This window comes from Gorilla gorilla, chromosome 15 (assembly GCF_029281585.2).
Source record: "Gorilla gorilla gorilla isolate KB3781 chromosome 15, NHGRI_mGorGor1-v2.1_pri, whole genome shotgun sequence".
Lineage (NCBI taxonomy): Eukaryota > Metazoa > Chordata > Mammalia > Primates > Hominidae > Gorilla > Gorilla gorilla.
In genome coordinates, this window is record NC_073239.2 from 71363257 (window position 1) to 71386674 (window position 23418).

At 39.9% G+C, this 23418-nt stretch overlaps 1 protein-coding gene across 1 annotated transcript; it reads right to left on the reverse strand.

The window, feature by feature from the left end:
- Positions 1-6018: 6018 nt before the first annotated feature.
- CNIH1 (cornichon family member 1) lies at positions 6019-22584 on the reverse strand. Its single transcript, XM_004055194.5, has 5 exons — positions 20315-22584; positions 15451-15519; positions 11202-11314; positions 9347-9490; positions 6019-6932 (listed from the first exon to the last, which is right to left on the reverse strand). The coding sequence occupies exons 1-5, from the start codon at positions 20597-20599 to the stop codon at positions 6905-6907; spliced, it is 639 nt and encodes a 212-aa protein (XP_004055242.3). The 5' UTR covers positions 20600-22584; the 3' UTR covers positions 6019-6904.
- Positions 22585-23418: the final 834 nt, after the last annotated feature.

Genomic DNA, 23418 nt, shown 5'->3' on the forward strand with positions numbered 1-23418 from the left:
GTTTCAGTAGGTCTTACAGTAGTCACATGGCTCTCTTGGCTACTGGTAATTACAAGTGTGAACCAATGGCAATTTGGCAATGACCACCAGGTTGCAGACTCATAGGCACTTCCACAAAAGACAAAGTTTCACTACATCAAAATTTCATTTTTAAATAATTATTCAATGACTGGCTGGGCGTCGTGGCTCACGCCTATAATCCCAGCACATTGGGAGACCAAGGTGAGCAAATCACTTTAGGTCAAGGGTTTGAGACCAGCCTGGCCAACATGACGAAACCCCATCTCTACTAAAAATACAAAAATTAGCCAGGCGTGGTGGTGCACGCCTGTAATCCCAGCTACTTGGGAGGCTGAAGTAGGAGAATCACTTGAACCTGGCGGGGCAGAGGTTGCAGTCAGCTGAACCCAGGGGACAGAGGTTGCAGTGAGCCGAGATCACACCACTGCACTCCAGCCTGGACGACAGAGACTCCGTCTCAAAAAAAAAAAAAAAAAAAAAATCATACAATGACTAAACATCTTATTTTGTCTCACACTACTCTTCTTGCTGCTGATTAACTGCTTGAATTTCATTACAAAATAATGCAAAACAATGACCAGCCTGTTTGGGAATTTCAGAGCACTAGTATGTATTGTAATATAAAATCAATATATTAATAGAGTCATCCCTTGTTATCCTCAGAGGATTGGTTACAGGACCCCCCACCCCACCCCCAACAGCAAAATAAATGGATGCTCAAGTCTCTGATATAAAATGGCATAGTATTTGTATACTTTAAATCATCTCTAGTTACTTATAATACCGAATACAATGTAAATGATGTGTAGTTATTATACTGTATTGGTTTTATTTGTAGTATTTATTTTTCAAATAGTTTTAATCTGCGGTTGAGTCAGCGGATTTAGAACCCATAGATACAGACGGCTGACTGTACTTTTATACATAACGCTGCTTCTAGAACTTAACATTTTATGAGGATACTAAGGAAGGTAGGAGGATCACATATCCCAGCAGTATCTAAATGGTTAACCTAGGGATTTCATTTTCTCATATAATTAATACCAAAAGTTATAGCAAGAAAGGTTTTTTTTTGTTTTTTTTTTTTTTGAGATGGAGTCTTGCTCTGTTGCCCAGGCTGGAGTGCAGTGGCATGATCTCGGCTCACTGTAACCTCCGCCTCCTGGGTTCAAGCGATTCTCCTTCCTCTGTCTCCTGAGTACTGGGACTACAGGCGCGTACCACCATGCCTGGCTAATTTTTTGTATTTTTAGTAGAGGCAGGGTTTCACCGTGTTAGTCAGGATGGTCTCAATCTCCTGACGTCGTGATCTGCCCGCCTAGGCCTCCCAAAGTGCTGGGATTACAGGCGTGGGCCCCCGTGCCCGGCCCAAGGAAGGCATGTTTTTTAAGTACACGCTATAATAACAGATTGGCCTTCTTCATGATTTTTGTATTATAACCATATACAATTTAAAAATCACAATTTCTATTAAACTTTAGACAGTCATTGATATTTACATTAGCCAATCTTTTACAGACAGTCCCCAATCTACAATGGTTCAACTTGGGATTTCTCAACTTTACAATGCTATGAAAGAAATATGTATTCAGAAGAAACTATAGTTCAAGTATTCACACAACCATTCTGTTTTCACTTTCAGTACAGTACAATGTTTGAGATATTCAACACCTTATTATAAAATAGGCTTTGTGTTAGATTATTTTGCCCAACTGTAGGCTGATGTAAATGTTATGAGTACGTTTAAGGTTGGCTAAGCTATGATGCTTGGTAGGTTAGGTGCATTAAATGCATTTGCAACTTACATTTTCAACTTATGATGTCCGGAGATAATTCCATTGCAAGTTAAGAAGCATATATGTTATCATTCTCTCAACATAAATACATAACTTATTCATGAATACTTAGAAAATTGAGAGAAAATATTGGCATGGATTAATCAAATACTTTAATAATCAACTGAATTTTGAAAGTATTTGCATCTCTCAATTCCCACGGCAAGTGCTATTTAAGCCTCTACATTTAAAAAGCTTCAGTAGGCCAGGAGCAGTGGCTCATGCCTGTAATCCCAGCACTTATGGGAGGCTAAGGCAGGCAAATCGCTTGATCTCAGGAGTTCGAGACCAGCCTAGGCAACATGATGAAACCCTGTCTCTACTAAAAATACAAAAATTAACCAGGTGTGGTGGTATGCATCTGTGGTCCCAGCTACTTGGGAGGCTAAGGTTGGAGGATGACTTGAGCCCAGGGAGGTAGAGGCTACAGTGAGCCATGATAACACCAATGCACTCCAGCCTGGAAGACAGTGAGACCCTGTCTCAAAAAAAAATTTAAAAATTTTTAAAAATGCTCGACTAAACTACTTTAATATTAAGTATACGGGAAAACATCAACTATTCTATAACAAAGAAACATGAGATGTCAATTACCAAAATATAATTGTCCAGTTAAACATTCCAGCATTCCAGGGAAAAGTATTTTCTCTACCTAACCTGTGTGATATTCCCCAAAACAATGAGGAAAGAGGGTGGAGAGAGAATCAGAGTCCTGGTCATTCACAAACTAGTGGCATTTGAAATTGAATTAACACACAGACTCAACCATTATGCATAAACTACACAAGGAAACATTTAAGACAGCTTTTATTAAATACAGAAGCAAAATAAGCTCTAAGGAGTAAGGTAGGGCTACTTAAGGGCGTTTTCTGTGGACAGCGGATACAGCACCATTAAGGTTAGCTTAGATTTTAACAAACCATGAGCAGACAGCTAACTACATGTTATGTTTCTCCTAGTAGTTTTAGGGTCTGCCTAGTAATCAAGAAATTTTACTTCTCCAGAATACATGAACATGGGAACCAAAGAAATGTAAATATTTAGAAAAAGCACTACACAATAAAATTATGAGATGCAATCCTTATGCATGTCCAGATGTTCTCCACATCTTCTACAATGTGCATTAACAAAACTAATGCAGATAAGACCTTCACTCCAACCCCAAAGATCTTACATGGTTAATACTATTTTCCAAAATCAGCAGAACAAGCTGCAGTTACTTCTTTTAGACATTTAGCTTTAGAACTTTGAATTTCAAAGTAAAATTGTTATAAGAAAGCTAGTCAATATATTCAGCAATAGAACCACCTTTTACTTTTGATATCATTCTGAGGTATTAATTCAGAACCATCTTCCAAGCTATACTGGTAGCACCACAGACTTACTAGCTGCTGGTCATACCGCAGATCAATGATTGTTTTGAGCAAAGGAGCTTAAAATGATCTAAGGCTAGCATGATTAATAGTTTCCAAAAAGGATGAACATGAGTACTTTTATGAGCAATGCTAGATAAGGTATCCATGTTTTTCTTTCCCCTAAAGAATGTTTTAGAATATTTTTGCCATCAAAATTTCTGATTTACAATCATGATATACAACTGAGAGATGTACATTTATGGATGTTAAATGACATAAATAAGTAAACTAGACACATACTTTTAAATATAGATCATTATTTGAGTGGGCTTGATACACTGCTAGGATATAACCACACCTAAGGTGAAAGCTCACCCCTACAGGGTATAAGTGATACACAGAAGTCATTATTTGCACTATGGCAATATTCCACGAACTCTATTCATAAACATAGAAGGAAAAGAGAGTTGTTGTACAAAGGAAAGTATTTTGCTGGTTTCAAAGCACATACAACTTTATTTCCTTTCTATGTAAATATTTGACATAGCTTCAAAATATATTGATTTGGGGAGCAGAGAAGAGCTCTATGAGAACTGTTTGCAGGAGTGGTCGTCAAGGTGAAAACACTGAACTGGCTTTAAAAGAGACACATACTGCAAACTGCTGTGTACTTTGTTGCCATGTGAGAGACCATTATCTGGGTACATGAACTTGACTGGTAGGTCTGTCAGTTCATGGTACAATCAGTGAGGCTAGGAATCTATTACTTATACTCGATCCATACTCAAGTCAAAAGTGGATGGTCTTGGTCATTTCCTATCACTTCCCTTTCCCATGAAAAATAATTCAAACTTCAAACAAATTAGCAGTTTGTCCATAGCCTGGGACCAAACCCTCCTCTACCCTGGAATGAGGAGTGAGGAATATCATTAAGCATTGAGAAAACTGTCAAACATCATGAATAACATTTGGATATGAATGTTCAAATAATTTCTACACCATACCTCCTTAGTATTAAAGGGCCATACTGCCACGATATAGTATTATTACTCAGTAAAGTAACGGCTAAACAGACATTTATTATGTTAGGGTTTTAATTCAGGACAATCTGTGGTATCCATAGCAACAAAAAGTTGTTGGTATAGATATAACCACAGTGTTACACAAGATGCAATAAAATAGACACAAACGGGGAAAACAATTTCCTAGAGCTAGAAAGCTTTTAAAGATAAAGCACATAATACCAAAAGTAACTGTAATAAGGAGAAAAAAAAAAGAGTACCTAAATGAACAGCTGTTGCTGCACAGGGAATGTTTAACGTAAACTAATTATAAACCCAGGATAACCATGCCTCAGCTGAACCCACAGGAATAATAGGCTAGGGCCACCCCAAAAAGATTGATGTGGAAAATAAATCCAGAGCAATGAAAAGAGCCAGTCGGATATTGTCAGATTCAAGTATTTCGTTTCTGCTTTCTCTTGGTAAGTGATCTAATTCATAAAACACTGACATGGTAAAAGTGGGTAGACATTAGGAGAGCAGGTACCCAATCTCTTAATCACTTACATGCCTAGGAACTAACAAACTATCACAAAGATGGGTGAAACTCCCTGTCAATCATCTTTGAGGAATCAGCTGAAGACTACATATCTTATTTGGGAAACATGAGAAAATGGCTTCCACAAATCCCAACCAGTAAACTTACTCCTGGAGAATATTCTGGAATAGATTATTAAAAGGATGTTTGTTAACACTTATGAAGTAGTGTTTGCTAAGAGAGGCAGGGTTCACGAAAATATTTTGACAGGAATACTCAAGTAACAGCCCCAGGAAACGCATCTGGATTATAGAAGACTTGGCCAGGTCTTGCATGATCAAAAGTCCTTGTGAACAAGAAAGAAAACTAAGTGCATGCTGATGTAATCAGGTGGACTGGAAACTGAATGACTGCCTGTGCTCAAAGCATGAATCTTGAGCGCCCAGCAAGTACTCAATAAATAATTTGTTACATGAACTGACCAAGAGTCAGATCCCTCTAGTTCTGCAGACTGTAAAATACAAGGTCTTTAAAGCTTTCCTTGTTATGGAACAGTTTGAGTCTCTTCACTCTTCTGGTTCTAAATCTCTTCCTCAACATACTCACCCCCATTACCCAGAATAGTTAACAGCTACTCTCTCCCAACCATGGGAAAGCACTGAAATAAAGCACTTTTCACTTAGTAGAGAATAAAACAGCATCTAATCCAACAAGTTCATAGAGTAAGATTTCCACAAACGCATCCATAAACTTCCTTGATCATGTGAAATTTCTATATATTGGTTCTCTTTCTTTTGATCCTCTTCTCAAGAAACTTCCGAACCACTTATTTTATTTTCAACTGCCTTAACTTCCTCATCCCAAATAAAGCACAAGATTTATTTATGCTCATGAAAACATGCAAGCCATAATTTACCTGCCTTACAAGCAGCAGCAAAAACTCAAATTTACAAGCCATTTTACCTTAAAACTGACTGTTCCAAAAAGGAAAAATCAAAGTAAAATATTTTAAGTGCCACCATAATTTTTCTTAATCGGTAAGAGAAATGATGATGCTATGCCATCCACGTTTATGAATCCTGTCAAATGACAAAAGAGGTTAATGTGCTCGGCATTTAAAAATTTTCCTTTTTAGATCTAGGCATGGTATTTTTCAGAAAAACCATAATGTAGTACGTCACTTTTTAAAAATGACAGCAACATGTCTTTATCATGGATTAAGCAAGTTTAAGAAATACTACTTTTAATCTCAAACAATGCACTGAAAGTGAGTCTTAATTTCAGAGTTTTATTGTATTGCACTAAAGGAACAGCAGGATGGTTATACAATTTTCTCTCATTCAGTTTTGAAAATCTGTAGTACCTGCAAATTCTTAAGAATACCTTTACCACCAGATTAGAACAGTAAGCATAATAACCAATTTCTTAATAAGTAATGTCTTACAAATAAAAACACATTTAAAATAGCTTTAAATGCATTCTTCACAAGTAATTCAGCATATATTTTTATATCATGTTTACTTATGCTTAAGAATTAAAGCAAGTATATTTATTACTCTGATGGAAATATGGGAAATCTCTCATTCATGCAATATACAGGGATAATATTCAAGCGAAGGGAAAATTCCCGCTTTTTATTTTTGTAAATGTATCCATATATAATCATCTACATGACAGATGAGGAAACCCATGAAGTTTCCCACTGGTCAGATATACATTTTCACTTCATCAGAAGCACCTGATATCTACAGCTAATTTATAATTAGATACTGTTTCAATGAAACCAAAATGAGCCCTACAAGTTCCTATAAACAAAAGCTTCCAATGTACTAGGACAGTCAGTAATTAATGCATCATTCAGAGGATTATGGCTGTTCCTTAAGAAGTGCAAGTTCAAACCTGTCAACACCAGAGGTAATCATTTTATATTAATTTATACGTAATACCATTTAAAATCTTTATCCGAGTATAACATATGAAAACAGTCTTTCCACAAGCAAAAATGTGGAAACATTTAAAAAATAAGGAGTCATTTTTTAAAGTAACTGATCAGATTCCACAGGCTACTCTTGGACAGGATCTTGCTGGATAGAATCCCTTCATTTGGTGGCTTTTTGCATGCACTTAACTGGACCAATTCTTCTGTGTGTTGTTCTAAGAGCTCACCAAAACATAGATCATGCTGAAAAGAAGAAAAAAGATGTTAATTTGAACATTCCTAATTATTAAAACTCAAGAGCATGAGAGAGTATGCTTTATATAGCAAACTAGTATCACAGAAAATGACAAGACTAATGACAAGTTCACAGTGATTTTAATTTGCATTTATGGACTTTTGCCTAACATAGGACTTGGCTCAGTGCATATGCTGTAGTTGTCCCCTATTCCCTTTCAATTTTAGCAAGTAGAATGGCACAGCTGAAAGCTTAATGGCGGATCAGAGCTTAGAGAAGCCATCCAAACATCACACACTCTGGAGTCGTGTCTAATAATAGAATGAGTATCTCTGGAGGGCTCACTTCACGCCAGGCCCTGTTAGGTCTTTTATATACATTACCTTGCTTAATCCTCCAAGCAGTCCTAGAAGGCAGGTACCATGTGTATCCCCATTGTATAGAAAGGAATGATCAATCAAGGATCTTTCCCATTACAGAAAGGATCTAAGCAATAGCAACTTTTAGGAAGCGGTTAAAAAAGAAAAGGGGGGAAAACAGCAAAATAAAAGGCAATGACCTTTTGATTTAGGTTTAAGAACTGCCAAGGGCAATTCTACATAGAGTGATATGGGAACGGCATAGGGGCATGATTCAAAAAGCACATATCTCTAAACAGAAATACAAAGGAGTTGAATAAGCTTGATAGACAACCTTAAAACAGAACAAATGTCCTGGTGCTACCATATCCTGCTGAACATTTTCCCACAGCTGCACATCTCCAACTTTATCATTTATTCAATCATTCATTTCATTTCTTTCATTCAACAAATATGTTTGAAGTGCCTATCATACACCAGCCCGTTCCAGACATTTGCTATGGAAACTTACGAAATGAAAATTAACAGGAAATTAAAGTGACACATAGATTTTCACTTTTCAGAGCACTTCTTTGTTTCATAGATGAGTAATATCTGCATATGCACTAAAGGATACTCATTTTCACAGTAATAGCCTCTAAAGGCATAAAAATACCAAAAATACCTTTTTCCTAAATTTCAGTCTAACCATTCATCTTTCCTATGATGGAAACTTATGTATGAAGAGAAATATGAGTATGAATATAAGCCTATCTTAGCAAGTTTTCAAGTAATGAAAAAGAGAAGGGAAGCTTATGCTGTTTTTTTAAAGCTTACAGCTTTTTCGGAGATATTCTGAAAATCAAGGAGAAAGTCCTCTCTAGTTAAGTATGTATTAATAAAAAATGAGAAAGTATTTTTTATAAGTGATGTGTAAAAGTATATTCACATAGCTTAAAGAAATTTATAATTCTACATTTAACAGTGTCCTTTTCTAGTTTTAATAAGCAGTCATTTCACTGCACCTACAACACACCTACAGCAGTGGTTCTCAACCAGGGCAATTTTGCCCCTCAGGACATCTGGCAATGTCCAGAGACATTTTTGGTTGTCATGAGGGGGGCAGGAGGGTGCTAATGGCAACTAGTGGGTAAAGGCCAGGGATGCTGCTAAACGTCCCATGATATACAGGACAGCTTCCCACAGAAATTCCCACACAGCCCAGAAGCGTCAACAGTGCCGAAGTTGAGACACCCTGACCTAGAGGAACAATGAGTCCATGAGAGTATAAAAGGAAAAAAATCAGGCTGGGCACGATGGCTCACGCCTGTAACCCCAGTACTTTGGGAGGCCAAGGTGGGCGGATCACCTGAGGTCGGGAGTTCAAGACCAACCTGGCCAACATGGTGAAACTCTGTCTCTACTAAAAATACAAAAATTAGCTGGGCGTGGTGGTGCACGCCTGTAATCCCAGCTACTCAGGAGGCTGAGGCAGGAGAATCGCTTGAACCTGGTGGGGCGGAGGTTGCAGTGAGCAGAGATCGCACCACTGCACTCTAGCCTGGGCAACAGAGACTCCGACTCAAAAAAAAGAACAAAAATCGGAAACTGCACCACCCTGTAAGGTAGAACTACTTCTTTCATTCATACCACTCAAATCAAGCAAATCAGAAAATAAACGGCAGAGCACACCACTTACGAAGAATGATAAGGAAAAAATGAAACATAATGTCTGGAGAGACCCTGAAGACAAGCAGAAATTTCTGCAAACTCACACATCCCTATCCTTCAATGACATCACTTTGCCATGGAGAATGAGGACCATCCTTTACTGACTGTGTCTGAAAAGTTATGAAGCAGGATCCCTGACCAAACCTTCTGCCTCTGATGGCAGGCTGGTTTACTGCCTTGACAAGCGCCAGTGTGGGCCACACTGAATGTGTGCGAATTTGCTGGTGTGCACCATGCACACTTAAGACACCAAGTTATTCTTCGAATGGATTTTGAGGTGTGAAAACCATAATGCCTGCAAACTTTTAAAGCAGCAAAGTGAAAGCATATTTCATTTTACCTTTTCAACTTACCCATATAGGTAGTAAAAAAATGCTAGAAGATAAAAAGCTAATTTGCACCATCCTTCCTTCTGACAATATGCTAGAATATCTGCATTCATGATGGTTGTAGGGTCATAGAGTCCTGGGCCACTCATCACTGGTCTACTCATATACCTGGAATAAACACAGTCTATTAGGCATTCAGAAAGGGCAGTAAATGTTCAGATAAGAAAGCAGGTCTTTCTTCTAAAACATCTGTTACGAGAGGTGGTCCATAAAGGGAAGCATTCCTTTACTTATGGGTAAAATGCTTTCCTTTTACCATCTTAATTTTAAAAGTAGAGCCCCTAAATAAGCAGAATGAGATAGCTAAACAAGTTTCTTCTAGTCTCTGCCTTTTCAGAAATCCAAGAAAAATAGGAAGAACTGTAAAAAGAAAATAGGTGTTTTGTTTTTACTTATCTTGGCATAATTTTAGACTTACAGAAAAGATACAAGAACCTTTCACCCAGATATTCCAAATGTCCATTTTTACTATATTTGCTTTCTCCTCTTTCTCATTCTGAGTACTGGTTTTTTCCTGGTTTTTTGTTTTGTTTTTTTGTTGTTGTTGTTTTGAGACAGGGTCTTACCCTGTAACCCAGGCTGCAATATAGTGGTGCAATCTTGGCTCACCACAATCTCAGATTCCTGGGCTCAAGCAATCCTTCGCCTCAGCCTCCCAAGTAGCAGGGACTACAGGCACACGCCACCATGCTTAGCTAATTTTTTTTGTATTTTTTTGTAGAGGGGGGTTTTGCCACGTTGCCCAGTCTGTTCTCCAACTCCTGGGCTCAAGTGATCCACCTGCCTCAGCCTCTCAAAGTGCTGGGATTACAGACATGAGCCATTGTACCTGGCCCTGAGTAAATTTTTTTTTTTTTTTGAGACAGAGTCTCGCTCTGTTGCCCAGGCTGGAGTGTAGTGACACGATCTTGGCTAACTGCAAACTCTGCCTCCCAGCCTGAAGCAATTCTCTGCCTCAGCTTCCCAAGTAGCTGAGTTTATAGGCGCCCGTCACCACTACTGGTTAATTTTTGTATTTTTAGTTGAGACAGGGTTTCACCATCTCGGCCAGGCTGGTCTTGAACTCCTGACCTTGTGATCCACCCACTTCGGCCTCCCAAAGTGCTGGGATTACAGGCGTGAGCCACTGTGCCCGGCCAAGTACATTTTTTTCTGAATCATTTCAGAGTCCATTGTAGACCTGATACCACTTTACTTCTAAATATTTCTTCAGTATATGTCTCCTAAAATCAAGGGCAATAAGGTTTTGACATGCCTATTTAAAACAAAAACTTCTAACTCTATATACGGCAGATATTACTATGGAAGTTATAAAATACTATCTTTTACAAATAACCAAAATTAGTCATAAACACAGAAAGAAATTAGACACATACTGTACATTTTGACTTACCTGAAGTTCAAGGACAAGCAAAGCTAATCTAAGTTGATAGAGGTCAGTGGTCTTGGGAGGTGTGGAGGGTAACTGACTTAAGATGGGGCACAAGTGAATGCTCTGGAGGCTACAACTGTTGTGTATCTTGATCTGGGTGGTGGTTTAACAGGTGTATACGTATGTAAAAATTCATTGAGCTATATACTTCAGACTTGTGCACAACACTAACTTATACTTCACTTTTTAAAAAAATTCCTTTAAAAATAAAGTAAGCTCTATATGAGGTATTGAAATAGTTTTTGTTCATCCACTTGATTTTTAAAAAAATAAATGCCAACTAATCTACCATTTTTATGTAGGTGACTAGCATGTAAGATAACCATATCAACCACAGTATATTTAAGTTTTAATTTAAAAAATATTAAAAGTGTATCTAAATATTACCTCCAAATATGATATGCCAAGAGGGGCATATTGAGACCCAGTGTAAGCCACTCTGCTGCACAAAGAAACATGACACAGAAGAAAGCGTGGATGAGGTACTCTGGGAGTACAAGCTGGAAGGAAAACACAAGCCAGTTATCAAAATGCCTCAGCATTAAGTCAACTACTAATCTGGAAAGCAAGCGGCAACCAAGTTTCCATAATGAAAAATCACTGTTTTCTTAGACTCAGAAATAAAAGATGCTACTGAGTTTTATTTCCATGTTTAACTATCTACCAAAAGTAGGATTACAGGCAAACTGACCAGAGCATATAGCTTGCACTAACATAGTAAGATACATGACTTAAAATTCAAAGCTCAAATTATTAGAGTAACAGATCAAATTATATAAAGTTACCACCCAGATTGTTAAACAATTTGCTAGTCAACTAGAATACTTTTTCTTTTCACCATTCAACAATGATAGAAGTACAAAAATGAGATATCTGATCACATGCAACATATTAAAAATTCCACAGAAACAAAACTCCCCTTTAGAATTTTACATATCAGTGTTTTTAAGCCTTTAACAAAAACCAGAAATGCTACATACACAATATTTAGCAAACCACATTGCATTCCCACAGAAGTAATTTTTTAATGGAAAGCCAATCAGCCAATAATCTCAGCACAGTGAGGGGAAGAACACTAATATGCACAAATGTAAAAGACTCGCTTTCTGCAATGTAGGAGGGAAAAGACTGAGTTCTTAACCATGAAATTAAGATTTTCCAGGTTCCCAAGTTCTCATTCTTAGGTGGCCTTTCCGTTTCTTTACCCCTGCTTGCCAACAAAATGCTACAGACACAACAGAAGACCAGTAGAAGCTCAGAACCCAAAAACAAAATAAACCTTTTGGTAGTAGGTAATATTAAGTGAAGAAAAATTAATTCGAGCAAAATGCTTTTTATAAAATGACCAGGAGTTAATGCTTTATGTTAAATTATCTTTCTCATCCTAAAGATTTCAGCCTGAGGACTTTGTTAAATAAAAATACCAAAACCTCTCATTGCAAGTTTCAGCCGAAGTATCTCCTGTAAGTCACAGCTACAAAGCCAGTTTCTCACATGTTTACTTCATACCAAATGGAAATCATATGAATACTTATCATCATCAGATCACTCCTGAGGGGAAACCATGGCTGTAGATATTGTAATCACACTACATACTCAGGCCCATTTTCTCATACTCCCAAATTACTCTTTCCAATTTAAAGCTGTAGAGGGGACCTTCTAATGAATACTATTTTAAAAAAAAATCCAGGTAAACAACTCATCTACACCACTAACCAAATATTTTCTACAAACTTAAGCAATACAATAACAAAGGATAAACTCTGCATATGTACCTAAACTTCTAAATAACATTTAAGCCAGCATCTATTTAAGATCAAAGTTCTCTAAACAAGAAAAGGGCCATTGGACTCTGAAACTCAAGGACTATAATCAGAACAAACCAAGAAAAATATACATTTTATTAAGAATTCCACTAGAGTTGCTTTTATAATACTTGTTTAAATTACAGACGTTGTCTTTAAAATATAAGCCTATTTCAGCCCTAAAAAGCCAACTGATACCTAACAAACAAATCCTCATGCAAGGTTTTATCCTACACTTACAGACTGAAGTATGGAAAGAATGATTTTGAAAGCATGACCCCCTCCCGCTCTTAATATTACTTTAATAAAAGTGTTAATAAAGATAATCTACAACTCTACCAGTTCTAATATGAAACAATGCCATTCCCTCCCTTCTCCTCAAAAGGAGTCCAGAAACATTTACTACCCATCTCTCTTAAAAAACCAACCCTCTCCGTGCATTCTTTAATGACAAAATTTACCCATAAGAGACACAAAAATTATTCAATTTAGGAACCAAGGTTCAAACAGAAACTAGTATCCAGAAAAAAAACCTCAAGCAAATATGGCTGAAATGATAGCATTTAAACATGCAAAATATAATATTCTCTTGTTAAAGTTCACAATTTAAAAAACAGTGATATTTGTCTTCCCCCATACTTTGGCAGAACTGTCAAAACAAATTTAAATAGGGAAAACTGTCAGATGCACTGCTATTCAGCCAATTATTGGCACCCTATCCAAAAGGCAACCTGTGCTGCTATAAAAACGTCCTTCAACCTCCTGCAGCATTAGGATGTCCCAAGCACATGTCTCTTCTCAGTGAGAATTTCTTTCCATTAAGAAAAGCCAGGAATCGCACATTACCTGTTAAAATGAAACCTGTCCCTCCTAAATTTACAATACATTAGGAAAATACAAGAACTTGAGCTTCAAAAATTAGGCTGTCTTGAGTTCAAGTTCTGACTCTATCTTAGCTGTATAACATTCGGCAAAGTGCTTTAACCTGGCAAAGCTTCAGTTTACTCTCCTATTCATGAGATAACAATATACCTACCTCAGGATTGTCATGAGAATTAAATTTAAAAATTCAGGCAAAGTGCTTACCACAGAGCCTAGCACCCAGGAAAATCCTCATCTGATTTCAAATATTTTTACCTTCATCATCATTTGGTTATTTGAAGTAATGAAAAGACAAACAGCACAGAATACTACTAATAAACAGCTATCAAAAGGGGAAATTTCAGTTTCTTCATTTCCTGGTAACAACTTCAACTACTTAGGTTAAGATGTTTTACAATTAACACTTAATGCTTTCCAAGAGAAGGCAAATTCATCTTCTTATGTCTTGTTTCATACGAGCAAAGAAACAGCTAATAAGTTAATACTTTTAATTGTACCTACATCAACTCTTACTGTAACGGTTCTCTAAAGACAAACTAGAAATCTCTTCCACCATCCACATTTATCTGGGAAACAATAATAAAGTACCAAACTAACTTTCTAGATGCTTTTCCAAATAAAATCCCTCTAGCACCTAGTGCTAGTACACTAGTATGCTAGACAATTAAAATCTACACAAACTCTCCCCTTCGTTAAGTAATTTTTAAAGCTGAATTACTGTATTTTATTTCTTGAAGACATACCCACTGCTTTCTTATAAACAACCAACCTTTCAATTACTGACCAGTCAGGCAAAATCAAATACACAGGCTAAAGGAGTATCTTCCTAAATGCAGGCAAAAATACAAAAAAACAAACTGGGTACCCTGGTGTGTGCCTGTAATCCCAGCTACCCAGGAGATTGAGGCAGGAGGATCACTTGACCCAGGAGTTTGATACGAGCCTGGGCAATATAGAGAGACCCCCATCTCAAAAGAAAATTTAAAAATACATACATTTATATTTTTTCAAAAACCCTAAGCACGATGGAGCTACATTATCACTAAATTCATGATGGCTCAGAACTCAGTGTAATTCAGGCCTGTTTTAGAAACAGAAAGTAGATACACACTAGAAATAATCACATAGACATTTGTATACAAATTGTTATCTACAAAATTATGGCACCCTAAGTCCAAAGAATGGCATTGCTGCGAGATCCCAGAGCCCCCAGAACAGAGCTATCCACCTAACAGGCTCTGAATAAACATCAGCTGAAAGAATGACTCATTTATTCCAGAATATGCAAGCCAAAGATAAAACTAGATATGGCAGATAAAGATTTCACTCACATACTACCTCACAATAAGTCACAACCCGAGAATCATCTCACCATCTATTAGTCATTTTATGTTAACCAACTTTCAAGTACTGCACCAAATAATTTCACATAGAAGTGCCTATGGCTATAACATAAAAAAACGCATACGCATTTAACAGCTTTCCCTACTTGACTGGGCCAGCAAGCATATATTTGCATAAAATATGAAATTTCATGAAATCATAAACCTCAACAGGCATATGAACGAGCACACTGAACAAAACGTTACAAATACAAATGCCCTAACCCTCCCCATGAAATGAATATAGCATCAAAACATTTAACTAAAAAGCAGTACACACCTTTAATGCAATTTTGACTCTTTTAATCTTTTTGACCTTTTCAACTGTCTTTGGCCGACAATGTAAAAAGCAGATTGGAAGAATGTTAGTATGACAGCTGACAAGATCACCAGCAGATTAATAATAGAATAGTCAAGCACGACAGGAGAAAGATTTTTTAAATTCTGCCTACTTCAAAAAGTACAAATATATTATGCTACTCAGAATACTGGCCATTTTCAAATTACATCAAGTTAAAAACAAACACATTTTTAAAATCTAAAGATGAATCCTATATTATAACTTACGGGATTCAGGGTATTACACTGGTCTATAGGATTTTTGTAATCAGTCTTCAGCTCATCAAATGCTATAATCTAAAATAAAATTAAAACAGTTAGGACCACTCACTTTAATTAAAAGCAGCAACAAACCTGCCCCATCTTCAAACAATTATTAAAGTTAATAAAACAAGAACAAAAGTACACCAAGATCACAAATACCAATTTACAGTAAACTCATATATGACAAAAAGAACCAGAATGCGATTTAAAGTGAAAACACTCTTAGTATCACTAAAATTTGGTATTACTGTAATAAATACCTTAAATTTTCAATTTCTTCAATGCCTCTGCTCAAGTTATTTCAACTTATCTCTACTCGAAATAATCTTCTGAGTAGAAAAATAATTTCAACTGTTTATCCAAATTCCTCTTTATCATAAAAAAAAAAACCTCCCTAGGTCAACTTCTTTCTGCAGGCTTTCCTAACTCCTTTGGGCAGAAGTAATTGCATCCTTGCCCACATCTCCACACAGCATGGGACTCTATAATGCCATCGATATAGCCTTTCTCACACTGGAGTGTGGTATTTACACACAGGTCTGTCTGCCCCTCTACACTCTCAGGGAGAAGGACCATTTTTATTTATCTGTGCATGCTCCTCCTCGCTTGGCACAGTGCTCAGTGGGACACTAGAGATGGACTCGAACTCTTCAATGTGTTCCCATTGGTGCCCAAACACATACATTTCTAAGGATGCTTTTGTCCACACTCTGGAGGAATGTGGCTTCAACCTCAAGGGTCACTAGAATGTACATTAAGAGTCAAAATAGGGACTCTGCACCACTTTGTGGCATCATTTCAGGTGACAAAGAAAGAAAACAAAGGCAGCAAGTTGATGGGGGAGCCATTTTAGTTGCTGACACTACTCACCCCAGGGACACACAAACTAAGCTACCCTTCCCTTAATGAGTTAGGAATAGTATCTTTATATGTGAAAGTGTTGCTCAATATTATCAGTAATTCCATCTTTTAACATGACTGTTTATTTCCCTGTTAAAATTTAGATTCATAAAAAGATGGTTTTTTTAATTTCTAGAGTTCTATAAAATTCACCAACCTGCCCTAATAAAAACTCCAACCAAACAACAATAGAAGGAAAATAATAAAACATTAGAATGTAATCTCTGAAAGAACAAAGATTGTTGTATTTACTATTATGTCCCCGGGCCTAAAATATAAAATAGTGCCTGGCACATAGTTAAGTGTTCAATAAATATTAACTGGAAAGAGGGGATGAAAAAAATAGCACTAGGGATTAAAAAAAAAAAAAATGCAGAACTCACCAGGGGGATTTTCCTTGGCTAATGACACCTAACACAAATGTTAAAAACATAAATGTGTAATTAGAAAATACTAATTTCTGATTATTTATGAACGTTATTAGTCTGCTACTTGACGTCAGCTGTGGTATATAACCCCAATGCATTTTAGTAATAAAGCTCAAGACAAGGATGATAATCATAAGTACTTGTCTATAACAAGATCCAACTTAACAGAATACAAAACTTGTCTTTAAAACTGACATTTAATTGGACATTTTCTTCAGGTGACTTCAAGGGAATTTTTTTTTTTTTTTTTCTTGAGACAGGGTCTTACTCTGTCACCCAGGCTGGAGTGCAGTGGCACAATCTCGGCTCACTGCAACCTCCACCTCCTCGGCTCAAATGATTCTCCTGCCTCAGCCTCCGGAGTAGCTGGGACTACAGGTGCACGCCACCATGCCTGGCTAATTTTTGTAGTTTTTGTAGAGATGGGATTTTACCATGTTGCCCAGGCTGCACTCAAACTCCTGAGCTCAGGTGATCCACCTGCCTTGGACTCCCAAAGTGCTGGGATTACAGGAATGAGCCACTGTGCCTAGTCACAGGGATTTTTTAACTATGTTGTTGAATGGGTTTCTCTTTGAGTGCTATAGGCTAGGGTTTTCGAACCTCTTCTGAGAATATTCTTAATGATTTTCAAATCTTTTTGCAGCTATGTGGCTGAGCAAAGACACCCACAAAATTTCCCACAGAAGTATAACAAAAATAAAACAGATAAATCCCTAAAGATGCCCAAGTACACAATTCAGAATACCTTCCAATTTGATACACATCTTTAAGGAATGACTTTTAAGCTTTTAATTTTTCAAACAATCTATGCTCCCGACTCTATTTTACACAGAGCATCAATGACATGAATTAGGACTAAATTGACAGATATAATCATCAGCATAAAAAACATTCTCTAATACAGTGATTAATGTAAATAAGATTTTTGGAATGTAATTTAAAAACTGTAAAATGAGTCTTCTGAAAGATACTTCAACTACCTGCTAGAGTTTGGTTTAACTCCTCCAAATCTCAGGTTGAAATCTGATCCCCAATGTTGGAGGCGGGATCTAACGGGAGGTGTTTGGGTCATGGGAGCAGATCCCTCATGAATGGTTTGGTGTCATCTTGGAGGGAATAAGTGAATTCTCCTGCCATTAGGACCCAAGAGAACTGGCTTGTAAACAGCGCCTGGCACCTCCCGCTCTTTTTCCTTTGCTTCCTCTCACTATGGGATCTCTACACACTACTCCCCCACCATGAGTGGAAGCAGGCTGAGACTTTCACCAGATGCCCAGTCTTATAGTCAGCAGAATCCTGAGGTAAATAAACCTCTTTTTTCTTTGTAAATTACTCAGCCTCCCGTATTCCTTTATAGCAACACTATAAACACTATAAAGGAATGGACTAAGATACTACCTAAGATGATAAACATAAGGTTATATGGGTAATACAAAAATTAAAACTATCTATTTATTTAGAATTGTTTCCAAAAGGATACTAATTCTCTGAATGAAGAAATCCCTAAGCATAAAAGCTCTCCAGGAATCTGTGGTATAATTTTTTTTCATTGTATAACACGACTTAAAATTATTTACTTCACCCAGAGACGCATTTGTTCAAGCTGAAATTACCCATTTTTTGAAAGTGCGGTTCAGGTTTTCCTTAAGCCAAACACAACCTGGTTCAAAACGTAAAAATGTGAAAAAGCCTACCCCACCACTCTAAGAATCCCCATCATCCCAGAGAAAAGGAACACCCATCAAGCAGAGTGACTTAAAGCTACATCTACAGATGGAATGGAACCACACATTTTCTTTATTTCTTTTTTTTTTTTTTTTTTTGAGACGGAGTCTCCGCCCAGGATGGAGTGCAGTGGCGCCATCGCGGCTCACTGCAACCTCTGCCTCCTGGGTTCAAGTGATTCTCCTCCACCTCAGCCTCCCGAGTAGCTGGGATTACAGGCGCCCACCACCATGCCCGGCTAATTTTTTTTGTATTTTTAGTAGAGACGGGGTTTCACCATTTTGGCCAGGCTGGTCTCGAACTCCTGACCTCGTGATCCTCCCGCCTCGGCCTCCCAAAGTGCTGGGATTACAGGAGTGAGCCACCGCGCCCGGCCATGGAACCACACATTTTCATCAGAGGCCTACTAAGGTTGAGCTAGTCTGTATCCCAAATTATCTTAGGTACTGTTCTTCCATCAAAGCAGGGCTGAAGATGCTCTTCAAATTACTGCTCCTACTGACAAGCATTCTGAGGTAGCAGTTATTTCCGACACAGTTAATAGCCTACATAAGTATTCCTGATTACAATAAGCAGTCAGGTCCTAAAATAATTGTAAACATAATCACACTGCTTAGCAAAAAGGAATGGATTTGTGATATGCTTCCACTTTCGAGACTTTTTTGCACAAGACGCTGCTGCTGTTTAATCATTCTGCCCCTCCGTATGTTTCATAGAAATCCTTGTTACTGGCATGATGAAACCTGACTTAAAATCTACATAAGAGTGAACGTGGTCATTCAAATTAAAAGCAACATTCCAGAAGGTACTGGAATATGGGGAAAAGAGAAGCAAGTATGAGATAAATTTTTAATGAATGATTTCCAGAAGGCTCTCAATGCTTTTAATTTTGTGCTAAAGCAAGAGAAATTCTTATCTCTGTAGAACTATGTCACAGGGAACTTACGACTTTTTCCTTAGAGGGACCAGTGAGGCTGTGCTTCCACCCCGCAATAGTGATGATGGTGTGTGTAACAGAAATAAATACTGCCCCAGAAAAGCTTAAGGTTTCGGAGCATCTCAAAATCAAATGAAAACTCCCTCTACTAAATCAAGCAATCCTGAATATAAGGGTGGCGTGGAAAGCTGCCGGTTGAAACTCCAGCGGTCAAAGTATGATTTGGGGGGGAAACGCGCACATGCAATCAACAAAGTAATCAATTGAACTTCATCAAAGTTCACCAGGAAACAACGATCTAGAAAAAGAGAAAAAAAGTGATTTGATTTGAAGAGCACCCAACAAGTGCTGAAAAGTAGAGTTGGAAATTCACCCTAAGTAGGTTACATTTTGGCCACAGTTCTGTGGAAACCCTAAAAGAAAGCCAATCTATATTAACAAAAATTCGGAAAACTTCATTCACACTACGCCCGTCCCACCGCGCCGTCGACATCCTCCCCGGGGATGCAGGGCCGCGGGCCGGCAGAGGTCGGTGCGAACGCAGCGCGGAACCGCGGGCGCCCGCCTGGACCGCGGCCGCCCCACCCAGTCGGGGAGGAGTAGCGGTGCGCGCGGCCTGTGCCGAGACAACGCGGGCGCATCCACCTGGCGACCGCGCGCCCCGGCTCCTCCAGTACCCGCGGCCCCCAGACCCCTCGCCGCGCGGCCCGTGCCAGCCGGGCCGCATACCCGACGCGCAAAGCCCCGGCGGCCGTGGCGGCCCGGACCGCGGGCCCGGGGCGAAAAGAGGCTGTGTTGCCGCCTCGCCCTCCTTTCCCCAGCCCCAGCTACTCACGTGCCAAATGGCGAAGAAGATGAGCGCGGCAGTGAGCAGCAGCGCCAGCATGTAGCAGAAGGCCGCGAACGTGAACGCCATGGCTGGGGAGGAGGAGCGGGGAGCGGCGCCGTTGCCAGCAGAGAAAGGCGGCGCAGGGCCCTCTGGGTAAAACCATTCACTTCCCCCGGCCACAGCCGCGACTGCCACCGCTACCGCCGCGGCGCCAGCCCTCTCAGCGCGCCTGCGCACCAGCCCAGCCGCCCTGGCGCCCTCTGATGGCCGGAGTCTGCGTTGCACTGACATTGTCCGCACAGTTGTTGATTGATTTTTCCTTCCTTCTTGCGTTTATTCTTTCAACAAATATTTATTGAATGAATGCCTAGTTTGTTACAGGTACCGCGCTTCTCGCTTCAGATACAAAGATGAATAAGATAGTACCTGCACTGAAAGAACTTAGTATAGTGCCGGAAATGAACACCTAAATAAATAATTACGTTATTATAACCCCGTAAACGGATGTGTGTGGGATGCTCTGAAAGGTCAAAGAAGGACAGCCAGCCCGCCCTGGAGCATTTAGGCAGGATTCCTGCTGTAGGTGTTTCCTAAGTTGGCCTTAGACGATGAGAAGTTCTCCAGGCAAAAAGAAGGTAGAACTGGCACTCCAAGGAAACGGTTCAGAATGAGGAAACGCAACAGAGATGGAAAAAAGAAAAGAAAAATAAAGCTTCGTGTCTCAGGTGAAACCAGCAGCAATTCTGAATTAATGGAACCTAAGTGCAAGACAGTGGTGAGACTTAGAAATGAATTAGCAAGGGATCAGATCATAGAGGGCCTTATAATGCTTCATTACGGAGCTCAGACTTCTTATCCCATAAGCCCAAATTTTTTGCTCACCACACACAACTAGAAAGATTTTTTTCATTGCAACCCAGTGGAATATCATACAGACATCAAGTTATGAAGAGGTGGAAATCTAGTTATAGAGGCAAAGAAATATAGATATGACCAAAACAAAAATTTCACAAAACTGTACTAATGATCCATAAGTACTTTCCCTTCTACTCTCTTTTGCTACTTGTTTTTAATGCTGGTCTTAACACACAAAATTGATTCAAAATTGATTAACTTTCCATTACAACCATTTTTAAAAGAAAAAAACTCTATTAACTGATTGCTGCTGATGAAAGAGAAAATCATTGAAGGCTTTTGAGCAAAAGAAGACCATGTTTAGATTTGCATTAAAGATCGCTCACCTAGCAAATTGCGTACAATAGTTTAGAAGCAGGGTCTGTCCAGTGCTGTGCAATAGAACCTTCTGTGATGGTGAAAATTTTCGATACCTACATTGCCCAATACAGTAGCCACTAGCCACATGTGGCCATTGGGCACTTGTAAATTGTCTAGCATGACTGAGGAACTGAACTTTAAATTTCACATCACTTTAAGTAAAATGTGGCTAGTGTATTGGACAGTACAACCTGTACCACCAGGATTATGTGGCACCTGTGTGCAAATTATCAAGTTACTTTTGGCCAGGCACAGCAGCTCATGCCTGTAATCCTAACACTTTGGGAGGCCAAGACAGGAGGATCACTTGAGCTCAGGAATTCAAGACCAGCCTGGACAAGGTAATGAGATCTTGAGAGGTGACAGCGCGCTGGCAGTCCTCACAGCCCTCGCTCACTCTCGGCGCCTCCTCTGCCTGGGCTGCCACTTTGGCGGCACTTGAGGAGCCCTTCAGCCCACCGCTGCACTATGGGAGCCCCTTTCTGGGCTGGCCAAGGCCAGAGCCGGCTCCCTCAGCTTGCAGGGAGGTGTAGAGGAAGAGGCGCGAGGGGGTAACCGGGACTGCGCAGGGCGCTTGCGGGCCAGCTGGAGTTCCCGGTTGGCGTGGGATTGGCAGGACCCACACTCGGACCAGCCAGCCGCCCCCGGCGGCCCCGGGCAATGAGGGGCTTAGCACCCGGGCCAGTGGCTGCAGAGGGTGTACTGGGTCCCCCAGCAGTGCCAGCCCACCGGCGCTGCGCTCGATTTCTCACCCCGCCTTAGCTGCCTTCCCGCGGGGCAGGGCTCGGGACCTGCAGCCCGCCATGCCTGAGCCTCCCACCCCCTCCATGGGCTCCTGTGCGGCCCAAGCCTCCCCAGCGAGCGCCACCCCCTGCTCCATGGCACCCAGTCCCATCGACCAGCTAAAGGCTGAGGAGTGCGGGCGCACGGCGCGGGACTGGCAGGCAGCTCCACCTGCAGCCCCAGTGAGGGATCTGCTGGGTGAAGCCAGCTGGGCTCCTGAGTCTGGGGGGGAAGTGGAGAACCTTTATGCCTAGCTCAGGGATTGTAAATACACCAATCAGCACTCTGTATCTAGCTCAAGGTTTGTAAACACACCAATCAGCACCCTGTGTCTAGCTCAGGGTTTGGGAATGCACCAATGTGCACTCTGTATCTAGCTACTCTGGTGGGGCCTTGGAGAACCTTTAAGTCTAGCTCGGGGATTGTAAATACACCAATCAGCACTCTGTATCTAGCTCAAGGTTTGTAAACACACCAATCAGCACCCTGTATCTAGCTCAGGGTTTGTGAGTGCACCAATGGACACTCTGTATCTAGCTACTCTGGTGGGGCCTTGGAGAACCTTTGTGTGGATGCTCTGTATCTAAGTAATCTGGTGGGGACGTGGAAAACCTTTGTGTCTAGCTCAGGGATTGTAAACGCACCAATCAGCGCCCTGTCAAAACAGACCACTGGGCTCTACCAATCAGCAGGACGTGGGTGGGGCCAGATAAGAGAATAAAAGCAGGCTGCCAGAGCCAGCGGCGACAACCCACTGAGGTTCCCTTCCACAGTGTGGGAGGTTTGTTCTTTTGCTCCTTGCAATAAATCTTGCTACTGCTCACTATTTAGTTCCACACTGCTTTTATGAGCTGTAACACTCACCACAAAGGTCTGCAGCTTCATTCCTGAACCCAGCGAGACCATGAGCCCACCTGGAGAAACGAACAATTCCAGACGCGCCGCCTTAAAAGCTGTAACCCTGCGAAGGTCTGTAGCTTCACTTCTGAGCCAGCGAGACCACGAACCCACCAGAAGGAATTCACTCTGAATGCGTCTGAGCATCAGAAGGA